Source organism: Eucyclogobius newberryi, unplaced genomic scaffold, assembly GCF_026437365.1.
Source record: "Eucyclogobius newberryi isolate DKJ021-1_F unplaced genomic scaffold, fEucNew1.0.hap1 SCAF_5, whole genome shotgun sequence".
In the NCBI taxonomy this organism is placed as follows: domain Eukaryota; kingdom Metazoa; phylum Chordata; class Actinopteri; order Gobiiformes; family Gobiidae; genus Eucyclogobius; species Eucyclogobius newberryi.
This window is the reverse complement of record NW_027316167.1, coordinates 7,388,913-7,412,118: the sequence shown is the minus strand read 5'-3', so window position 1 is coordinate 7,412,118 and position 23,206 is coordinate 7,388,913. Positions and strand designations below refer to the sequence as shown.

The following is a 23,206-nucleotide window of genomic DNA, read 5'->3' as shown; positions in this document are numbered from 1 at the left end:
CTATTGAAAAGTGCAAGTTTGCCTCAAAACATGCTCAAAGTTTAGATTTCAGTCGTGCTTTTTCCAAATGTTGCAGATGGTAATTTACTTTTCTTCTTCTTGTGGAATTCTTTGTTGTAAGTTAGGGATAATTGCACCGTTTGTTTTATTTCTGGACATTTTTAGTCTGTTTATCGTGACTTTTCATTCCCTGGAAACCCTCGTTGTGAATGTGTTCGCTCTCCAAAACAAAAGGCTTACATATTTCTTGCTGCCCAAACGCCTCTACATTTTGGTCAAAAGAATTTCCGACACATTTGAGTTATGCGTGTCCCTCCCACATCTCCGCTCACGGCTATCGACCGGAGTCAAAAACGCCAGCGAGAACACCGGCGACTTGTGACTACGGATGTGATTATTTGGGTCGCAATGTAACTGTGTGAACCAAAAAATAATACCGTATTTTCCGGATTATAAGTCGCACCTTTTTTCATAGTTTTGCCCGGGGTGCAATTTATACTCCAGAGCGACTTATATTTGATATCATTCGTTATTTTCACACTGACAACCACAAGAGGGCGCTCTAGGCTCTAAGCAACACAGAAGAAGAATCTGCACTTCCTCTTCCTCTGGAGTTTGTGGAGTTGTTTAGAAGTGACACAGAGGAAGAAGAATTCAATGGATTTAGTGATTTGGGGTAAAACTGATGCTTTGGTAAACTTGTTAGCATGTTCTTTATGCTATAGTTATCTGAATAACTGTTCATATGTTACGTTAACATACCAGACACTTACCACAGTTCTGTCTGTGCCTCATGTAGCTGAAGGTGTTAGTGTTAGCATACATACACCTATTCACCATGTTCTCTCATCTGTTATTATTTTAAACTGCATTTCAAGATGAAAAGTCTGTTCTTGGTCTTGGATTTTATGAAATACATTTCCCCCAAAAACGCGACTTATACTCCAGTGCGACTTATATATGGGTTTTTCTTCTCGATTTAGAATTTTTTGGCTGGTGCGACTTTTTTTTTACTCTGGAAAATACGATAATCTTGACAATTTCAGAAGCTAAATTACTTATTTTTAGTTCAATCTGTCGCCCAGAGAATAGACTTGCATCTAAATAACTTAATATATCTGGCTGTTTTCGTCACATTTAACGTTATTTTGTCATTCAGAACGTTCATTTCTGTGAAGCCGGTCGCAAACTTGAGAAACAGTGACACGTCAGACTGAGAACGACAGAAAAGTAAAAATGTCACTGTCTCAACAATCACAAATAATCGTTAGAACGCGACGCTTTTTCTCACAGTAACCGCCACGCTAAAACTCGACATGGCGACATCCGTACGCACAGCCTTTTTTCACCACGAGCCTTAAAAAACGCACGACTTTCCCCTCGTTCGAGCTCGACGGGCCGCGTTTCGAGCTTCGCGAGGAGCTCGGACGAAGGTGGAATTGCGACACGAGAGCGTTAAAGGGCCCAGGGTTTCTGTGTCGCTGAAATGCAGTGGTTGTTTGGTGTTTTGTTGTCTTGTAGCGGGGCATGGCTGCGGTTTGGTCCGTAAAGACGCCTTCTCTCCGCTCAAAGGGAGGAAACTACTGAGGGACTTTTTTCTCTCCAGGGCGATCACGTCCTAAACATTACATAAAGCCTTCCTCTCATTCCCGAAGGGAGAAGAAAAAGCCTAGTTTGGTGTTGGAAAAAATTCTTCACTGGCCCTCCCCTTGTCCTCCTCCCTCCCCTTGTCCTCCTCCCTTCCTCCTCCCTTTCTCCTCCTCCATCTGTGAAAGTTTCCCTCTCCGGGCTCGGTTTCTTTTCCACCGTCGCTCGCCCGCACTTCCCCATCTGGTCGTGGTTAGCGTTAGCGCGTCTCGCTACTTCTCCTTTTTCATTTTCCTCTTGTTCGCCCTTCCTTTTGTCTCCGCCCCTCCTCCTCCTTCTCCTCCTCCTCTTCTCTCCATCCCCTGCTGCCAGGAACTTTTCAATATGGAGGCGACTTCACCCCTCCTCCTCCCTCGACCGCGCACATACAATTACCCGGCGCATGTTTTTCGCCCGCCGCACGGGGCAAGGTTTCCCTCCCGAATCCATTGTTCTGAGTGCAGTGAGTTTGGTTGGGTTTAGCTTCGACTGTTGAAACGTTTGCTCACTTTGCCATGTTTTTAATGAAATGATGATTAATTACTACGGCGGGCCGGCGTTTCACGAGTGTTTGAAGGATTCCATATGCGTCGCTGTCGGAAAAGCACCTTGAAACCAGAAAATGACAATATTTAGAAAAAGTAAAGTTCAGTTCCTCTTTTCTTTGACATCTGCATTTCGTTGCGTTACTATCAGAGGAAGTTGAAACTCTTCTAATTCACCGAGCCTTGACTAAGCGTTGTCTTGGCATTATTTGCAGTAAAGGACAATCTAATTTAACCCACGCAACACAAATACAGTCCACGCTGTAATAGCATTCGACTGCGGACTCTGGGCGTGGCCGATCGATAGGATATTGGGTTCAGACGCGGGGGATTACGTTTACGTTTGAGGAGTGATGGCGTGTTTTGATGGGAGCGCGGTGGACCTGGCGGGGTGCTCTTCGTGTTGTACGTCCTGTTGTGCGTCCCGGGCCTCTCCGGGCGTGCGATGCCTCGTGTTTCAGACGAGTGCAGGGCTAATGAGAAGAACAGCTGCACTCAGGCCCCGCGCTCCGTGTTTGAGCTCCAAAGCACTTTTCCCACATAATGTGTAACCATAAGCCTTACACGGCCGTTTAATGGGCTTTTGTAGAGCCGGAGAGCAGGTAATTCAGCCACTGCCAAACGCATCTCCTGCCTTCAGACGAGCGGTCGACGCCCACAGGAAGTCATTACACCGCCACTTGACTCGGGATGACAATAAAATATTCTGTCGGTTACAAGAGAATATTACACGCATTACAATGGCAGTACGCCTATGTGGAAGTATATACCGTATTTTCCAGACTATATGTGGCACCTTTTTTTCACAGTTTTGGCCGAGGTGCGACTACTTACATTTATACTTATATACTTGTACTCCGGAGCGACTTATATGTGATATTATTTGTTATTTTCACACTTGCAACTGCATTTCATACTCCGGTGCGACTTCTATCTGTTTTTTTTCTTCTCTATTATGCGTTTTTTGGCTGGTGCGACTTATACTCCAATGCGACTTATAGTCCGGAAAATACAGTAGATATTGATGTTCTGTTCTGGATAAAAAGCAGACCATTTTAAAAGTTAAGATATTCCTTTCATAAACATGCGTTCTAGGTAGTACATTCTAAGCTTTTGGCCTTTTTATACTGCTAAGCAGCAGCAGCAGCAGCAGCAGCAGCAGCAGCAGCAGCAGCAGCAGCAGCAGCAGCAGCATAGGGAAGCCATTACTCTAAAAACCCTATTGTCATTTATTACTTGGAAAGATGCCGACACAACCACTTTGATTACAGGCCGTGTGTTTTATCCTCTTGGCACAGGGCTTAAATATTAAGTGAGATGAGTTTCTGTAGCTGCTGTAGAAGTAGTTGTGATCGGTGAAGAATTATTAATGGTGATTGTTTCGAGTTGACAAATGACAACTTATTTCATAAGCAGGAAGTGAGCTTCAGATTCACAGCGCCGAGTTCAACTTTGGACTAGGACAGATTATTTAAATGTGGAATTCTATCTGCATTGGCTCTTTCCTCTGAACGACCTCCAATTTTAGAACCGCCACGTCTGTAATGCATTAAAAATAAGATAAATGTGAGACAGGAAGCAGGTGACTGTTGCGCTTTCATTGTGTCATAAACAATTCTCGGATGACGCGTGGAACTGAACACATCTGGATGAAGTAGTGGACGTACTGTATATACTGGTGAATTAACTTCATCTCAATACTTTCTGTACTGTAGTAATTAGTGGCTGGGGATTGACGGCTCAATCACTTTGGCCTTTTCAAACTATTTTGTGAACGCTTGCGTAATAGTAGTGGTAGTAGTAGAAGAAATAGTGGTAATAGAAATAGTGGTAGAAGAAATAATAATATATACTGTATTATATTTATATTTACATTTTTTTTACACATTATTTAGTGCAAAAAAGTATTTATAATAGAATAGTATGTCAAAAGTAATGCTAGAAATGCAAATTGTATGAATGGGAAATGTTATGCAGCTGCTTTTTCAATAAGTATATTCTATATTTTGATATTCTTATAGATGAGCCAAAGATGTATTTCAACACTTTTTCTTTTCCTACTGTAATTAGCAGATACGGTTAATGTCAAACAATGGGCGTCGCACAGAGCTGATTAGTCCGGGCGTGACAGCGTCTGTAACGAGCGAGGATCCACGAGAAGATCGTATCAAGTCGGACAGGAAAAGCATTCAAATAAATAAAATGATTGAGGGCCCGACTTGTAATGGGCCCGACCGCTCCACGGAAAAGGACAAACGGGTGGCGTTTGTGGAGCAGTGCCAGGGATTCAGACTGCGGTTATTCAAACGAGAGGCCGTCAGACTACGAGATGGCGCGGGCGCTTGGTCGGTCGCCAAGCTATCGATTTAGAAATGAGCCTTCAGTGTGAGAGCGAAGCGGCCCCTGTGGCTGGCGGGGCGGGGGGAGGGTCTATCCCAGTTAGTGGTTCTGAATCTGATTATGTCTGGACTGACGAGCAGGACTGATGATGCGGGGCGGGACACAAAGAGCTCCTCTGCCACGGGGAGAAGGCCCCGGTGCCACGATGATGTCACTCCGGTTCCCGACTGTCTGCTGCAAAGATGTTTCATAATGACAAGATTTAGGTTTGTTTTTGTGGTAATTGCATAGATTTTGGTAAAGCCTTTTAATCTAGCCTACGTGCATCATCTTTGCATACAAATAAGTGTCATTCCAGTAACTTTACTTGTGAGAAAAGCTCTCGTTCTGGCCTTTTTTTAAACCGTTCTAAAGCTGCAAATGTGAACAATTATAATGGCTGGAGGAAAAAATTATAATTAACAAAATAGCTTGACTGAAATTGTATTATGCTGTAAATTACTGTCTTTGATATTAAATCTTAAATATAACAAACCTTTTAGTTAAGGTTTCAGAATTGTGCATGAAATGTTTGTAAAAGTGTCATCTTTTTGCTTCATTTTCTGCTGTATTTCATACTCACGTGTCCCCTACCCTAACACCTACCCCCTCGTGTCATATTTATGCAGTTCATATCTCTTGTTTTCCAACATTTGAACCCTGATTCTAAAAAGGCTTTACACACAAATGAACCTGGGTCATCAGGCAGTGCCTTTACCTGCATCTGAGGACACATCAGAGTCCTCCCCCTCGTTCTCCTCCTCAGGACGTGGACGTGCACAGGCTCCTGTCCTCCTCCTCAGGACGTGGACATGAACAGGCTCCTGTCCTCCTCAGGACGTGGACGTGCACAGGCTCTTGTCCTCCTTCTCAGGACGTGGACATGAACAGGCTCCTGTCCTCCTCAGGACGTGGACGTGCACAGGCTCTTGTCCTCCTTCTCAGGACGTGGACATGCACAGGCTCTTGTCCTCCTCCTCAGGACGTGGACATGCACAGGCTCTTGTCCTCCTCCTCAGGACGTGGACATGCACAGGCTCCTGTCCTCCTCAGGACGTGGACGTGCACAGGCTCTTGTCCTCCTCCTCAGGACGTGGACATGCACAGGCTCCTGTCCTCCTCAGGACGTGGACGTGCACAGGCTCTTGTCCTCCTCCTCAGGACGTGGACGTGCACAGGCTCTTGTCCTCCTCCTCAGGACGTGGACGTGCACAGGCTCTTGTCCTCCTCCTCAGGACGTGGACGTGCACAGGCTCTTGTCCTCCTCCTCAGGACGTGGACGTGCACAGGCTCTTGTCCTCCTCCTCAGGACGTGGACGTGCACAGGCTCTTGTCCTCCTCCTCAGGACGTGGACGTGCACAGGCTCTTGTCCTCCTCCTCAGGACGTGGACGTGCACAGGCTCTTGTCCTCCTCCTCAGGACGTGGACATGCACAGGCTGTTGTTTGGCTCAGAATCTCCAGAAGTGCAGACTCACTGAGCTGCAGTGGCTGAACTCGCACTGATTCATGATGGGTTTAGGTGCTGGGCATTAGGTAGTGACCGTTCAGAGCTGTAGTAGTGACTGTTCAGAGCTGTAGTAGTGACTGTTCAGAGCTGTAGTAGTGACTGTTCAGAGCTGTAGTAGTGACTGTTCAGAGCTGTAGTAGTGACTGTTCAGAGCTGTAGTAGTGACCGTTCAGAGCTGTAGTAGTGACTGTTCAGAGCTGTAGTAGTGACCGTTCAGAGCTGTAGTAGTGACTGTTCAGAGCTGTAGTAGTGACTGTTCAGAGCTGTAGTAGTGACTGTTCAGAGCTGTAGTAGTGACTGTTCAGAGCTGTAGTAGTGACCGTTCAGAGCTGTAGTAGTGACCGTTCAGAGCTGTAGTAGTGACTGTTCAGAGCTGTAGTAGTGACCGTTCAGAGCTGTAGTAGTGACTGTTCAGAGCTGTAGTAGTGACTGTTCAGAGCTGTAGTAGTGACTGTTCAGAGCTGTAGTAGTGACTGTTCAGAGCTGTAGTAGTGACTGTTCAGAGCTGTAGTAGTGACTGTTCAGAGCTGTAGTAGTGACCGTTCAGAGCTGTAGTAGTGACTGTTCAGAGCTGTAGTAGTGACTGTTCAGAGCTGTAGTAGTGACTGTTCAGAGCTGTAGTAGTGACCGTTCAGAGCTGTAGTAGTGACCGTTCAGAGCTGTAGTAGTGACTGTTCAGAGCAGCAGTAGGGACCGTTCAGAGCAGCAGTAGGGACCGTTCAGAGCAGCAGTAGGGACCGTTCAGAGCAGCAGTAGGGACCGTTTAAACCAAACAATTGACTTTCCTTTTAGGCTTCTCTAATCCAGACGCCACAGGAAGTCAAAAGGAGATTTTATTGGCACTAAAAACCAAAGCCAACTATTTTCTTCATGATTTACGGGCATTACTACTGTGTATTGTGTGAAAAATGTACCGTCCACTTGCTTTGAATCAACTCGTTTCTTTGCAACTCGTCCTGAGCTAAACCCTGACCTTTGACCTTTACTTTCACTCTCATGAAAGTAAAAGTAACACATTTTCACAATCGTGTCCCGTCTTTTGAATAATGAAGCCGTTTATAGTTTAACACTGGCAAAGTTGCAATGAAAATATCTGGACCATGAGTCACTCTGTTCAGACGTAAGCAACTTGCACCCCCTTCTGGTCAACTAGTGCCACTGCAGTCTGTGCTCACGAGACATTACAAATCCTTCTATACTGTAAGTTTTAATGCATTTTGTGATACACTTATGAGTTTTTCTTTCTGTATTTGCGTGTAGGCGTCCACATTCTGATTGCCGTCGGCGCCGTTATGATGGTGGTTGGCTTCCTCGGTTGCTACGGCGCCATCCAGGAGTCGCAGTGTCTGTTGGGAACTGTGAGTACTGTGCTAGTTTCCTCTTTTTTTATTACTCAATCAGCAAAAAGGTAATTGTTTGTTTCTGCGCCGCAGTTCTTCGCCTGCCTGGTCATTCTGTTCGCCTGCGAGGTCGCCGCTGGAATCTGGGGCTACATGAACAAGGAAACGGTGAGACTCTGAAATGATCTTTTTATTTCTACAACCGTCGATAATGGGGAAAATATGATTAGGAATGTGCTTACGTTTCCACAAGTAGTTTTATTGGTGCCAAAGTGTGATTATTGTGAGAAGAAACATCACAAATGGACGTTTATTCATGACCAAAGCGCAACAAATCCTGAATTTTTACGTCATTACCAGTGTCGAATACGTTACAAACATGTCACCAGCTTTATTATATTAAACTTTCTGAATGATAAAGTGAATGTGACAAACAGACTTTTTACTGTAGATTGTATCGACTATAACACTGTGGCTGTTTTATCTGTCACCGTCATTAGTCCGGGTCGTCTTGAGTGCCAAATAATAACAAAAAGCATAAAGTTTTACACATTTACTAAAGTTTTTTTGTCCCTGTTTTAGGTGTCGAGTGAGATGATAAAGTTCTACGACTCGATTTACAACCAGGCGTCCAAACCGGACTTCCTGGGCAGTGATGATAAGAAGGCCGGCCTCGCCACCGTGCTCAAGGTCTTCCACGAAACGGTACGACCACGTTCTCCCTCCGAATAACACGCCCGCGTCACAGATGGACACAATCACTTGTCAAATTTGAGAGCGTTGTGACAGCTGAGGGCTTGACCAGTGCAGCAGGTGTGACCCAAATACAGATGACCTGCAGTTCTTCACTTTCACCTTTAGAGGGTGCTAAATGCAAAGTTTACACATAATACAATGTTTATCTTCCTCACATTATACATGAAGGTTATTTATGGCGACGAGTAGATCCTTCTGTGTGGTTGGAGCGTTCTACAGAGTAAGTAGGAAGCTCGGGGCAGGGGACATGGCACAGGGCAGGGGACATGGCACGGGGCAGGGGACATGGCACGGGGCAGGGGACATGGCACGGGGCAGGGGACATGGCACGGGGCAGGGGACGCGGCACGGGGCAGGGGACGCGGCACGGTGCAGGGGACGCGGCACGGTGCAGGGGACGCGGCACGGTGCAGGGGACGCGGCACGGGGCAGGGGACGCGGCACGGGGCAGGGGACGCGGCACGGGGCAGGGGGCAAGGCACGGGGCAGGGGGCAAGGCACGGGGCAGGGGACGCGGCACGGGGCAGGGGACGCGGCACGGGGCAGGGGGCAAGGCACGGGGACGGGGCAGGGGGCAAGGCGCGGGGCAGGGGGCAAGGCGCGGGTGGAGGTGGGTGCATTAGTTGGGAAGTGGAGCATGAGTAACACTGATGCGCTCAGACAGATGAGGTTCTTCTACAACTTAGACACAGAAGAATAAACAACAACAACAACAATCCACTTTGAGTTTGGAGATTTAATCGCTGTCATTTCCTGGAGAATATCGTGGCGTAAAGTCTGTAAAACACCTGAACATCTTTAGTGTCACATCTGCAGAAGGCGTTCGACTTAAACATATAATAATCATTTAAACTCCCGACATGCAAAGTCTGATGGAAATGTGCAACTAGAGATTTAATCTGTAATAATAATGAACTCATTCTAGTTTTTGGCTGTTGGATTCATTTTAAACAGTTTAAATGTATTGTCTGGGTGGCAGTCGACGGCAGGGGCCTCGGCGACCAGATCTCCAGACACAGAGACTAACTCTGGGGACATGGAATGTCACCTCGCTGGGGGGGAAAGAGCCTGAGCTTGTGCGGGAGGTTGAGCGATACCGACTAGATATAGTCGGCCTCACCTCCACGCACAGTTTGGGCTCTGGAACCCATCTCCTCGAGAGGGGCTGGACGCTCCACTTCTCTGGTGTTGCCCGCGGGGAGAGGCGGCGGGCTGGTGTGGGCTTGCTGATAGCCCCTCAGCTCAGCCGCCACGTGTTGGAGTTTACCCCGGTGAACGAGAGGGTCGCGTCCCTCCGCCTTCGGGTGGGGGACAGGTCTCTCACTGTTGTGGCGGCCTACGGGCCGAACAGCAGTGCAGAGTACCCGGCCTTCTTGGAGTCCTTGGGAGGGGTACTGGACAGTGCACCGACCGGGGACTCCGTTGTTCTACTGGGGGACTTCAACGCCCACGTGGGCAATGACAGTGACACCTGGAGAGGGGTGATCGGGAAGAACGGCTTCCCCGATCTGAACCCGAGCGGTGTTCAGTTATTGGACTTCTGTGCTAGCCACGGATTGTCCATAACGAACACCATGTTCAAGCACAAGGGTGTCCATCAGTGCACGTGGCACCAGGACACCCTAGGCCGGAGGTCAATGATCGACTTAGTTGTCGTGTCATCAGACCTCCGGCCGCGTGTCTTGGACACTCGGGTGAAGAGAGGGGCAGAGTTGTCAACCGATCACCACCTGGTGGTGAGTTGGATCCGCTGGCGGAGGAGGAAGCCGGACAGACTTGGCAGACCCAAGCGCATTGTGAGGGTCTGTTGGGAACGTCTAGTGGAGCCCTCTGTCAGTAGGGTATTCAACTCGCACCTCCGGGAGAGCTTCTCCCATGTCCCGGGGGAGGCTGGGGACATTGAGTCCGAGTGGACCATGTTCTCCGCCTCCATTGTTGATGCGGCTGCTCGGAGCTGTGGTCGCAAGGTCTCCGGTGCCTGTCGTGGCGGCAACCCCCGAACCCGGTGGTGGACACCGGAAGTAAGGGATGCCGTCAGACTAAAGAAGGAGGCCTATCAGGCCACTCTGGCTTGTAGGTCTCCGGAGGTCATCGACGGGTATCGGCAGGCCAAGCGAGCCGCGGCTCGCGCTGTCGCAGAGGCAAAAACCCGGGCCTGGGAGGAGTTCGGGGAGGCCATGGAGGAGGACTATCGGTCGGCACCAAAGAAATTCTGGCAAACCGTCCGGCGCCTCAGAAAGGGGAAGCAGTGTCTCACAAACACCGTTTACGGTGCGGGTGGAGGCCTGCTGACCTCAACTGGGGATGTCGTCGGACGGTGGAAGGAATACTTTGAGGATCTCCTTAATCCCTCAGTCACGTCTTCTGAAGAGGAAGTAGAGACCGGGGACTCGGAGGCTGGCTCATCCATCACCCAAGCTGAAGTCACTGAGGTTGTCCGCAAACTCCTCGGTGGCAGGGCTCCGGGGGTGGATGAGATCCGCCCTGAGTACCAAAGTATCTGGATGTTGTAGGACTGTCTTGGTTGACACGTCTCTGCAACATCGCGTGGCGTTCGGGGACCGTGCCTCTGGACTGGCAGACCGGGGTTGTGGTCCCTCTGTTCAAGAAGGGGGACCGGAGGGTGTGTTCCAACTACAGAGGGATCACACTCCTCAGCCTCCCGGGTAAGGTCTATTCCAAGGTACTGGAGAGGAGAATCCGACCGATAGTCGAACCTCGGATTCAGGAGGAGCAGAGTGGTTTTCGTCCCGGTCGTGGAACACTGGACCAGCTCTATACCCTCCATCGGGTGCTCGAGGGTTCATGGGAGTTTGCCCAACCAGTCCACATGTGCTTTGTGGATCTGGAGAAGGCTTTTGACCGTGTCCCTCGGGGTGTCCTTTGGGGGGTGCTCCGGGAGTACGGGGTCCGGGGCCCTTTGCTCAGGGCTGTCCGGTCCCTGTATGACCGGAGCAGGAGCTGTGTTCGCATTGCCGGCAGTAAGTCAGACCTGTTCCCAGTGCATGTTGGACTCCGCCAGGGCTGCCCTTTGTCACCGGTTCTGTTCATAATTTTTATGGACAGAATTTCTAGGCGCAGTCAGGGGTCGGAGGGTGTCCGGTTTGGGGACCACACGATCTCATCTCTGCTGTTTGCAGACGATGTTGTCCTGATGGCTCCATCAAACCCGGACCTGCAACATGCACTGGGACGGTTTGCAGCCGAGTGTGAAGCGGCTGGGATGAGAATCAGCACCTCCAAATCCGAGGCCATGGTTCTCGACCGGAAAAAGGTGGCTTGCCCTCTCCAGGTGGGTGGGGTGTCCTTGCCCCAAGTGGAGGAGTTCAAGTATCTCGGGGTCTTGTTCACGAGTGAGGGAAGGATGGAGCGTGAGATCGACAGGCGGATCGGTGCAGCGGCTGCAGTGATGCAGTCGCTGCATCGGACCGTTGTGGTAAAGAGGGAGCTGAGCCGAAAGGCAAAGCTCTCTATTTACCGGTCGGTCTACGTTCCTACCCTCACCTATGGTCATGAGCTTTGGGTAGTGACCGAAAGAACAAGATCGCGGATACAAGCGGTCGAAATGAGTTTCCTCCGCCAGGTGGCTGGGCGCTCCCTTAGAGATAAGGTGAGGAGCTCGGCCACACGGGGGGAGCTCGGAGTAGAGCCGCTGCTCCTCCACGTCGAGAGGAGCCAGCTGAGGTGGCTCGGGCATCTGTTCCGGATGCCTCCTGGGCGCCTCCCTCGGGAGGTGTTTCAGGCATGTCCCACCGGGAAGAGGCCCCGGGGAAGACCCAGGACACGCTGGAGAGACTATGTCTCTCGGCTGGCCTGGGAACGCCTCGGGATCCCCCCGGAGGAGTTAGAGGAAGTGTCTGGGGAGAAGGAAGTCTGGGAGTCCCTGCTCAGACTGCTGCCCCCGCGACCCGGCCCCGGATAAAGCGGCAGAAGATGGATGGATGGATGGATGGATAAATGTATTGTTCACTCACTTAAAGCAAAGTGAGAATCCTAAATATTCACTGCAGTGACTTTTTGCCGTCAGGGTTAAGCTAACGACATCTAGCATGCTACAAACGGCGCACGGTGGTCTCATTTTGACTGAAATGGATGTTTTTACAGTACATAAATATTAGTACTTATGTGATATCTGACTTAAAGCTGGGATACTCCACTGATTTACTCTGGGACATTAGTAAATTTAGTTTTTTATTTCCCCCTGAAACTATTCTGCAAAAGCCACTTTATTATTTGAATGTATATGTATATGTATGTATATATATATATATATATATATATATATATATATGTATTTTACTTTTATAAACAGAATCCTAAAACTGCACTTTTGCCCTCTCATCTCAGTTTCACTCATCTGTATCTTATATATGTGAATGTGCCATGAAACCTACTTCCTCCTTTTGCAGTTTGAAAACCAGGGGCCTCGGCTCTAAGGTCTAGATTAAAGTTATTGTATGTATATTTTAGGCTGTGATTGTCTGTGTGATGTACATTTTCTCTCTGAAACCTGAACGTGATGATGTGTTTTCTTTTGTGTTCAGCTGCAATGCTGCGGTCGAGGTGGAACAGATCAGTTGTTGGCAGTGTTCTCACAAAATGACATCTGCCCAAGTCCTTTTACCACCGTTGTAAGTGTATTTATTTGTCCTTTTCACCGACGCACGCTTCAAAATATCACTTCAACATTTTGGCAACTGCCCTTTCAGTAGTAAACATGATCCCAAACACCATTTCAGTTAAATATGTAAATATACCTTTGCTAACGGGAATGCCAACATACTAAAATGCTGCTAGCAAACTGTGTGCCATTATTCTCAACGTAAAGTGGTCTGAAAGTACATTTGTTTATGTCCAAGCTGTTTTCCCCAATTCCCTCCTATACATTATTTTATTAGGCCCGAGCGCCACAAGCTGGAGAGAGGCCTATTCGGCTGTGAAAGTGCGCACGAAATCGAGCACAAAGCGCTCGCCCACTTCCAAACACACACTCCTCCACTCATGCATGCCCCGTGCATACTAATTAGTAGTAGGAAGCGATCGTTATTCCCATATAAAGCACTCATTTGCTCTAAGTAGCTCACAAATACGTTCCCCATCTCTTGCACGTTCTGTGCATATAAGCAGGTCATGCAAATATGTAACATTATTACTGTATAGAGGGCCCGCCAGTGACCAGGGACCCACACCATGAGGTAGGAAAGCGTGACCGCTTTCTGAAAATGTATAGTTTATGATATTTGAAAAGGGGTGCACGGTGGCAAAGGCGGTTAGCGCTCTTGCCTCCCAAGAAGGAGATCATGGGTTTGATTCCCGGACCAGACCAACATCACATGATCTCTCTGGGTGGAGTCTGCATGTTCTCCCCGTGTTACCGTGGGTTCTCTCCAGGTTCTCTGGCTCCTCCCACCGTCCAAAGACATGCATGTGTTTAGGCAAAATTGGTGACTCTAAATTGTCCCTAGTGAATGAATGTGAGCGTGAACTGTCTGTAATGTCTATGTCTCTGTGTTGACCCTGCGACAAGTTGGCCACTGTCCAGGGTGTACCCCGCCTAAGGCCCGAAGTCACTGGGATAGGCTCCAGTCACCCGCGACTCCAAAAGGGAACAAGCGGTAGAAAATGGATGGATGGATGGATGGATATTTGAAAAATGGGAAACATTGTTTTCGCATTGAAATATTATTCTTTCTTCTTCTTCTTCTCCTCGGGACCAACCCCCCTATTTTTCACCCAGTGAACATTGACGAAAAGTCACAAAAATTTGTGCAGCTCTAAAAATCGTGCCTCTACATTATGGCTATCTCTTTTTTCTAAAATAAAAAAAGGCAAGTCAGCGCCCCCAAATGTACCAAAAATGCCTTGAGATAGAAAATGGCCAAAAAAATCTTATTGTAGAATCATGAAATTTGGCGCAGAGGTAGATGGTGACTAGAGAAGTAAAAATTATTATTACGGCAACGCCGTCCGCCCAACCAAATGTCGGCCATATTGGATCAAAATTTGCTAAGCATGATTGGAGTTTTTCCAAACGTCGTACTTTTACCAACTCCGAGGACGTTGGCCAGAAAAAGCTGAAATTTGGTGAAAATTATGTTGAAGTGGGACATCAAAAGTTATCCAAATTACTTTGACACCTGTCAGTTTCTGTGCGGCGAAGCCACAAACTGTAGCTACAATTTAGGAAATTTCCCGAATTTTAAATTTGCTGCGTTTGCGCAGATAAAGTCCGAATTGCGTCAAATTTGAATTAGTTGTTAAACCCTTTGCCCTAAACCTATTAGAAATAAATGAATTTGGCGCGACAGCGCCCCCTACAGAGTGACATAAAATTTTATATGGAGGGTAAAATGTTTCAAAATTTTACGAAATTTGGCACAAAATTCCATTTTGTTATATTTGTTACGGCTTTGGCGTAGCAATGACAGAAAGCTCCCATGTTATTCCAATGGGGAAATCGCCAGATCTCTGAAATTTGAACATGCTGACACTTTATACTTTTACAAACTCCTCCAAGGGCGTTAGCCCGATTAACCTGAAATTTGGTGAGACTCATCTTTAGGGGAGGACCGTCAAAAGATATACATTTTTTTTATTTTAATAGTCACGGACTTAGAGCCGCAAACTTTTCCCTTCATATGTAAATTAAAGGGGAGAAGACGTGACAGCGTCACGGATTCAGCAGTAGGTGTAATAAAAGGTCAATTGGGGCGCGTTAGCGCCCCCTCCTCTTGCGGCGTGGCGAGGGCCGATCATCGCCACTTGCGGCTATATTTTTGAAGTTATTTTTAGTTAGTTAGTTGTGGGTGTCGAGCCTCTCTGTCCTGTAACGACACAAACACCTTCTCGTTTGCCTTCACAGAACTGCCACACTCGGCTCAACGAGCTGTTCTCGGACAAGATCTACCTGATTGGGATCTCTGCGCTGGTCATCGCCATCATCATGGTGAGTGTCGCTACGGCGAGCTGCGAGTGGCGTGCGGGCGAAGCAAACGTCTTTAACGCTCTTGTTCCTCTCAGATTTTCGAGATGATCTTCAGTATGGTGCTGTGCTGTGGGATCCGCAACAGCCCCGTCTACTAAATGCCAGGCCGCCGCGCTGAAGCCGCCGCGCTGCTTGTACTCCGCAGAAACAAGCGGTTTGTTTAGTTCTTTTATGTCTTTTATAAGCGGTAACCCTCCTATATATCAGCCTTAGCCAACGCCATCCTGTGTGTTTTCCGTCTTTCTTTTTTTTTACACCGATGTTCGTCACGATTGCTGTTCTGCATATTTGACCAGTGCTATTCTAACTCTGATTTGTAGATTTTATATTTTGCTTTCATGGAAGTAGTCCATCGCTGCCGTACTCGCTCAGTGATCTAGTCCTTTACCGTTTTTCATGCCTATAAACGTGCTCTTATACTCTTTTAGTTTTATGGATGTTTTTTTTTTTTTCACTGTATAAACTGTATATAAATATATATATTAACAGTGCTTTATGACTGCCTGAGCATGGATATTGTATTTCGGTAGATTCTTATCCTCGAAACCTTCTGCTTGGACGCCTTTCCCTAAACAAAAGCAGACTGTGGATGAAAGCGCTGCACTCGTGTAGCACTTTCCCCCCGTCCCAAAGACCATTATCTTTGTCCACGTTGCCATATGATGGATACTGTAGTCTACTAAAGAAGGAATGTCAGTAGTTTAACCTATGGAACCAAAGTCAAAGTGAGTGTTCATTTTGGCGGGATGCGGGTTTTGATGTTCATTTGTTTTTGTGACTTGACGGTTGTTGATCTCATGTTCATCCTTAGACGTGTAAAGATGTAGCCTCCAACTCACCAGTCCCGTTTGCTCTCTATTTGTCGATCAACAAATACAAAAAAGTACTTTATTTGTACTATTCTAAATCTTGAATTTAAAAAGGCATTGTATGAAATGTCGTCATCTCTAATTTGCAGCATATAGACTGGTTTGTTCCACTGTCACGATTCTGTTCAGAAGTTAAAATGGAGCGAAGGACCTAAAGATCAATAGTCAGCGTATTAATATCACAAACAAGCCTAACATTGTCCTCTTCACTGTTTTCATCCATCAACATCAGCTTTACTAATGAATCCAGACTATTTTGTCACCTGCCAAGAGAAATATTGAACCTAAAACATGCTCATCTGTCATTTCATCCAAGTGACTGTGGTAATGTGTGTTTTCAGATGATAGCTATGGCCATATTTGTACCAGTAGAGGGCAGTGTAGTCACTAATACTGTACTAACTACTCGCAAATGTGGGTTATTTCTTTCTGGAGCCAAACGACTTTCTGCATTGGCCCATGTCACGTGTAACCTGCCTTTACCACTCTCCGTGTGTCACATAAAAGCTCTGTCTCGTTAACGTGTTCTTGAACTGAGAAAACGGTTAAAAAGTGTCTTGTAATATTTACAGCTCTGAAGTATTGTACTAATGATGATCATGAAGGCTGTAGAGAACCTTATTATATGCCTTTTCCCTCTTTGTATTGTGATATCTTTGTCTGGTACGTTGTTAAAGGAGTCTGCGTGAAGGAAGGCGAGAGTGGTGGCAGTGCCAAGAGTGTCCAATATTTACATTTCAATTCAAAGGAAAACGCTCCATACGGCTTTATTTACCACAATGATGATAGTTTTTTATGCAACGCAAGCTAAACTTCTACACAGAACAACAGTGAGATCCATAATATTACTCTTATTCTAATGTACTGGTAGATTAAGACCTCTCTAAAACAATGAAAGCTCAAAATATGCTGTATTTTATGTTTTTCGGTATTTTTCAGTTCATAGTACGTTTTGGATTTGAAGCACTAGTTCTACTGCCATTACAATCTCACCTTCTTTCTCTCCCAGACCTTTGGATTGCCCGAATATAAAGGGATTTCATGTGTTTTACAAATAAAGATGGACAAACTTTAATTGACTGACGTGTGTCTTTTTTTTAAAGATGAATTGTGCTTTTTGAAGGGGATTTTGCATTAAAATGTAACACACAACGATCATTATTTTGCATTGTATATATTTGTGAAGTCAGAAGAAAAGCATATACATTTTCATGATCAAAATTCTGTGTTTAAACTGGATTAAATTAGATGTGGATCAGAACAAGGCAAATACTAGAGATGAATTGTTATTACACACTTCTCTGACTTAATTGACTCAAGGTAAAATAATGTCAACAGAGGCAATGTATTTGATAGTTTTATGTTGATTTTATATTATAATCCATTTTAGTGAATGTGTTGTGGCTCATTTAATATTTGATAAACTATTCTGGACTTTGATTGATTGCCCAGAAGTATGATGTGTATAAGACTTCAGCCCGAATACACTAAGATGTATCAACTATTACTTAATTGTTTCTGTTGTATTAAAATCTAAATCTGTATAATATATGTAATACAAGTGATCACATTATAAATTTGAATAATGATATAAATGAGCCTCTTCATAGTGAGACTTTCATCTTTGTGTTCACCACTTCAAACAAAGTTACGCTACATTTTCGTGTGCGAGTACAGAGCAGTGGGCGGGGATGGGGGGTAGGTGAACACTTCTATTCTGAGCCCTCCAGCCCCAAATGCAGAACACTACAAGATTCTTCAAACATGCATGACTCGTGACTCAATCAAAAAAACAACTCAGACAGGAACATGGTTATAATGTGGTAAAAAATTAAAATCCATTTACATACTACGTTCTCTTTAAATATTGTTTTAGAATATACAATAACGTACTGACACTGCATACACGTCAATATAAACTCAGCTAAACTTAAATATCTGATCATTTTCACATACTTGAGCTTTGATACTATTTTATATAACTTTCTGTACCTAAAAGACCGTAGTATTACATTGTATATAGTATTTTGTATTTACATTCTGAGATACAGCCACCAGATGTCGCTCTAGGGCTGCATATGACAGTATATTTGCTCTCTATTTCTGCTGTATTTCTGCTTCGTACCACAAGGGGGCGTAAAGCTGACTTCATCATTTGGAACACATCTCTGGGACCTGCTTCCTCACCTCTTCGCTGGTGTTTTATGGTCTTCACCCGCCACGGTCCTTGGAACACATCTCTGGGACCTGCTTCCTCACCTCTTCGTTGGCGTTTTATGGTCTTCACCCGCCACGGTCCTTGGAACACATCTCTGGGACCTGCTTCCTCACCTCTTCGCTGGCGTTTTATGGTCTTCACCCGCCACGGTCCTTGGAACACATCTCTGGGACCTGCTTCCTCACCTCTTCGCTGGTGTTTTATGGTCTTCACCCGCCACGGTCCTTGGAACACATCTCTGGGACCTGCTTCCTCACCTCTTCGTTGGCGTTTTATGGTCTTCACCCGCCACGGTCCTTGGAACACATCTCTGGGACCTGCTTCCTCACCTCTTCGCTGGTGTTTTATGGTCTTCACCCGCCACGGTCCTTGGAACACATCTCTTGGACCTGCTTCCTCACCTCTTCGCTGGTGTTTTATGGTCTTCGCCCGCCACGGTCCTTGGAACACATCTTTGGGACCTGCTTCCTCACCTCTTCGCTTGTGTTTTATGGTCTTCACCCGCCACGGTCCTTGGAACACATCTCTGGGACCTGCTTCCTCACCTCTTCGCTGGTGTTTTATGGTCTTCACCCGCCACCGTCCTTGGAACACATCTCTGGGACCTGCTTCCTCACCTCTTCGATGGCGTTTTATGGTCTTCACCCGCCACGGTCCTTGGAACACATCTCTGGGACCTGCTTCCTCACCTCTTCGCTGGTGTTTTATGGTCTTCACCCGCCACGGTCCTTGGAACACATCTCTGGGACCTGCTTCCTCACCTCTTCGCTGGTGTTTTATGGTCTTCACCCGCCACGGTCCTTGGAACACATCTCTGGGACCTGCTTCCTATCCTCTTCGCTGGTGTTTTATGGTCTTCACCCGCCACGGTCCTTGGAACACATCTCTGGGACCTGCTTCCTCACCTCTTCGCTGGTGTTTTATGGTCTTCACCCGCCACGGTCCTTGGAACACATCTCTGGGACCTGCTTCCTCACCTCTTCGCTGGCGTTTTATGGTCTTCACCCGCCGTGGTCCTTCTGTCTGTGGAGAATAGGATCCAGATGAGCTCTGACAGCATCTGGAGCGAGGAATGCCTTTGATGATCACACACCCACCACCGTCCCGGGACACCTTCAGAAGGAACGCCAACGTATCAGTGCAGATAGAAGCAAACATAACGGAATCTTCATAGTATCTTCATAATTTAGGATTACACCGACTTGTTACTAAGAATAGGCTGCTATGTTAAATAAACCGCTATACATTAGATTTAAGCATATTTTGCACAGATTTGATGTTCAGTTCTGCCCTCAATATTCTCCTCGAGTTTATACTTTTCCACAAGCTCCTGCTAATTTTGTGACTTGGAGTTGACAGTAATAGACTCGGAGTCACCGGATTCCAACACTAGCTCGCCATAACCCTCCCACGATCCAAAATCCCCTTTGCCCTTTTTTTTTCTTTCAAACAAGTATTTAGCGTACTAATAAACGGACGCGCTGCCAGAAACTGAGCCACGGCCTTTCATAATGAGAAAATCCAACTTAATTACAACTTAATCTCACCGCTAATGTTGACGGGCTGTGCAAACACCCTTTTCAGAGGCTGCGGTAAATACGCTTAGGCCTTTAATTACGCCAAATGTGATTGAGAGAACATTTTTGGTTGAGTTTACAGCATACGATCGTCACTTCTGCGTCACATTGTGTTAGATATTGTTTAAAGTGGAGGGGTCGCGACCTTCTGCGGCCTTTAGCCTCAGAGAAGCTCCTGATTAGACACGTCCTCGCTCTCGCCCTCTCCCTCACACTCGTCTTCACCCTCACTCTCGCCCCCGCCCTCACATTCTCCCTCACTCTCGCTCTCACCCTTGTCTTCACTCTTGTCCTCACCCTCACCCTCACCTCGCCCTCACCCTCACCTTCGTCCTCATCCTCGCCCTCACCCTTGTCCTCACCCTCGTCCTCACCCTTGTCCTCACCCTCACCCTCGTCCTCACCCTTGTCCTCATCCTCCTCCTCACCCTCACCTCGCCCTCACCCTCGTCCTCACCCTCACCTCGTCCTCACCCTCGTCCTCACCCTCACCCTCATCCTCACCTTCGTCCTCATCGTCGCCCTCACCCTTGTCCTCACCCTCGCTCTCATCCTCACCTCGCCCTCATCCCCACCCGCGTCCTCACCCTTGTCCTCACCCTCGCCCTCACCTCACCCTCGCCCTCACCCTCGCTCTCACCCTCGCTCTCATCCTCACCCTCGCTCTCACCCTCGCTCTCATCCTCACCCTCGCTCTCACCCTCACCTCGTCCTCCACCCCCGTTTCCCCGGACCCTCCCTCACTCTTGACACACCCCTGCTCTTCACACTCACTCTCCCGTTTCAGCCCCCTCTCTGACCCAACCCTTCCTCGGTCCCTCCCGTTTGGCTACACACACACACTTCCCTGCACTTTCCACTCGCTCGGAAGTTTGACTGAGTTTGACCTCCAGCGCCGCTACTTCATTTAACCGAGTGACGCAACCGCGTGTTGATATATATAAAGTTTGTTTGATATTGTGTCGCTGATGTAGTTCTGGCAACACGGGTCGCTGCGCACGAAATGGCGAAATATCGTGATACTAAATTTGGTGGTGATACGGTATTGATATCGTGGGCCGCTGAATCGATATATCGCCGCGATTTCCCGACTTGTTTTGTGACCGCGCTACAATTGTGTCGCTTGTGTAAAGAAAGAGAACTTGTTTTTCATGATTCGAACGGGTGCATTTCATTTTGTGTTTGCGCAGGTCGCGGTTTGACAAAGAAAAATGTGGTTAAAATGTGTTGGGTTTCTTAAAAAAATGGCGATATATCATAGAATAGTACGAGCGATATATTGATAATCGCGTGTATCGCATATAGTGATATACTCAACCGACTTCTACAGTGGCATCAGTGTTTCCCCATTACATGAGATTATGTTGCCCGGCCCCCCACAGTCTAACCGTCGCCCCCTAAAGCCTAAAAACTGGCTGAACAAATTGTATTATTTTTTTAAATTATAGTTGCAATCAGAATTTTTTTGGGATAAGTAGAGGAAAAAACAACAACCATTTACCATATTTTCCAGACTATAAGTTGCACTGGAGTATGAAATGCGGTTGCTAGTGTGAAAATAACAAATAATATCACATATAAGTTGCTCCGGAGTATAAGTATATAAGTATAAATATAAGTATAAGTTGCACTCCGGCCAAAACTATGAAAAAAGGTGCAACTTATAGTCCGGAAAATACGGTACTCAAAGAATTATATAAAACAAAGTGATACAATGATGGCTTGTTCCACTATAGTCTAAAAATAAAACCTGTGGGAAACACTGGCATCACGATGGTATTTGAAGGACAAAGACACAAAACCTTCAATACCTGGTTTAGTACAGGAAAATAACATAATAACATAAACAATATTAACATGTGTTTTACCACAAGTTAGCTATATAACAATCAGGACTATTATTGCATTTAACTTGAAGTAAGTATGTTTTTACACTAAAGTGGAGGAAAGCAAAGTACTGAACACAAGTATGTTACGTATCAGTACTTTTACTTCATTACATTTGAGTACTACATGTTTTTAACCAGACTGAGATGTAAGTACTTTTCCTCACCTGATGAACTGTAAGAAAGGTATTTTTTAACACGTTCATGTTAACACTGCGAGTTCAAGAGTACAATGATCCATGGTTCTGATACTATAATAGATCCATGGTTCTGATACTATAATAGATCCATGGTTCTGATACTATAATAGTTCCATGGTTCTGATACTATAATAGATCCATGGTTCTGATACTATAACAGTTCAATGGTTCTGATACTAGGTTCTAATACTATAATAGATCCATGGTTCTGATACTAGGTTCTGATACTATAATAGATCCATGGTTCTGATACTATAACAGTTCAATGGTTCTGATACTATAATAGATCCATGGTTCTGATACTATAATAGTTCCATGGTTCTGATACTAGGTTCTAATACTATAATAGATCCATGGTTCTGATACTATAACAGTTCAATGGTTCTGATACTATAATAGATCCATGGTTCTGATACTATAATAGTTCCATGGTTCTGATACTAGGTTCTAATACTATAATAGATCCATGGTTCTGATACTATAACAGTTCAATGGTTCTGATACTATAATAGATCCATGGTTCTGATACTATAATAGTTCCATGGTTCTGATACTATAATAGATCCATGGTTCTGATACTATAATAGTTCCATGGTTCTGATACTATAATAGATCCATGGTTCTGATACTATAATAGTTCCATGGTTCTGATACTAGGTTCTAATACTATAATAGATCCATGGTTCTGATACTATAACAGTTCAATGGTTCTGATACTATAATAGATCCATGGTTCTGATACTATAATAGATCCATGGTTCTGATACTATAACAGTTCAATGGTTCTGATACTAGGTTCTAATACTATAATAGATCCATGGTTCTGATACTAGGTTCTGATACTATAATAGATCCATGGTTCTGATACTATAACAGTTCAATGGTTCTGATACTATAATAGATCCATGGTTCTGATACTATAATAGTTCCATGGTTCTGATACTATAATAGATCCATGGTTCTGATACTATAACAGTTCAATGGTTCTGATACTATAATAGATCCATGGTTCTGATACTATAATAGTTCCATGGTTCTGATACTATAATAGTTCCATGGTTCTGATACTATAATAGATCCATGGTTCTGATACTATAATAGTTCCATGGTTCTGATACTATAATAGATCCATGGTTCTGTCCGTGAGCAGTTGGATTTGTGACCCGGCCCCGGAGCCACAGGTCCCGCCTACAAACTAACTGGACTCCTCCGTCTGTGAACTGAGCTCCATTTCGGAGAGAGCGAAGCGCCGGGCACAAAGTCACCCACTCCCCTGGACGTCACACCCCGCTCCCCTGGACGTCACACCCCGCTCC

General features: G+C 46.0%; 1 protein-coding gene across 1 annotated transcript in view; it reads left to right on the top strand.

Moving 5' to 3' along the window:
* Positions 1 to 17,084, top strand: part of cd81a (CD81 molecule a) — a 33,700-nt gene extending 16,616 nt beyond the window's left edge. The window contains exons 3-8 of the mRNA XM_072465338.1: positions 7,320 to 7,417; positions 7,493 to 7,567; positions 7,982 to 8,104; positions 12,700 to 12,786; positions 15,018 to 15,101; positions 15,176 to 17,084. Of these exons, the coding sequence (XP_072321439.1) occupies positions 7,320 to 7,417; positions 7,493 to 7,567; positions 7,982 to 8,104; positions 12,700 to 12,786; positions 15,018 to 15,101; positions 15,176 to 15,238 (530 nt within the window). The 3' untranslated portion in view covers positions 15,239 to 17,084. The remainder of the gene's footprint in view (positions 1 to 7,319; positions 7,418 to 7,492; positions 7,568 to 7,981; positions 8,105 to 12,699; positions 12,787 to 15,017; positions 15,102 to 15,175) is intronic.
* The last annotated feature ends 6,122 nt before the right edge of the window (positions 17,085 to 23,206 follow it).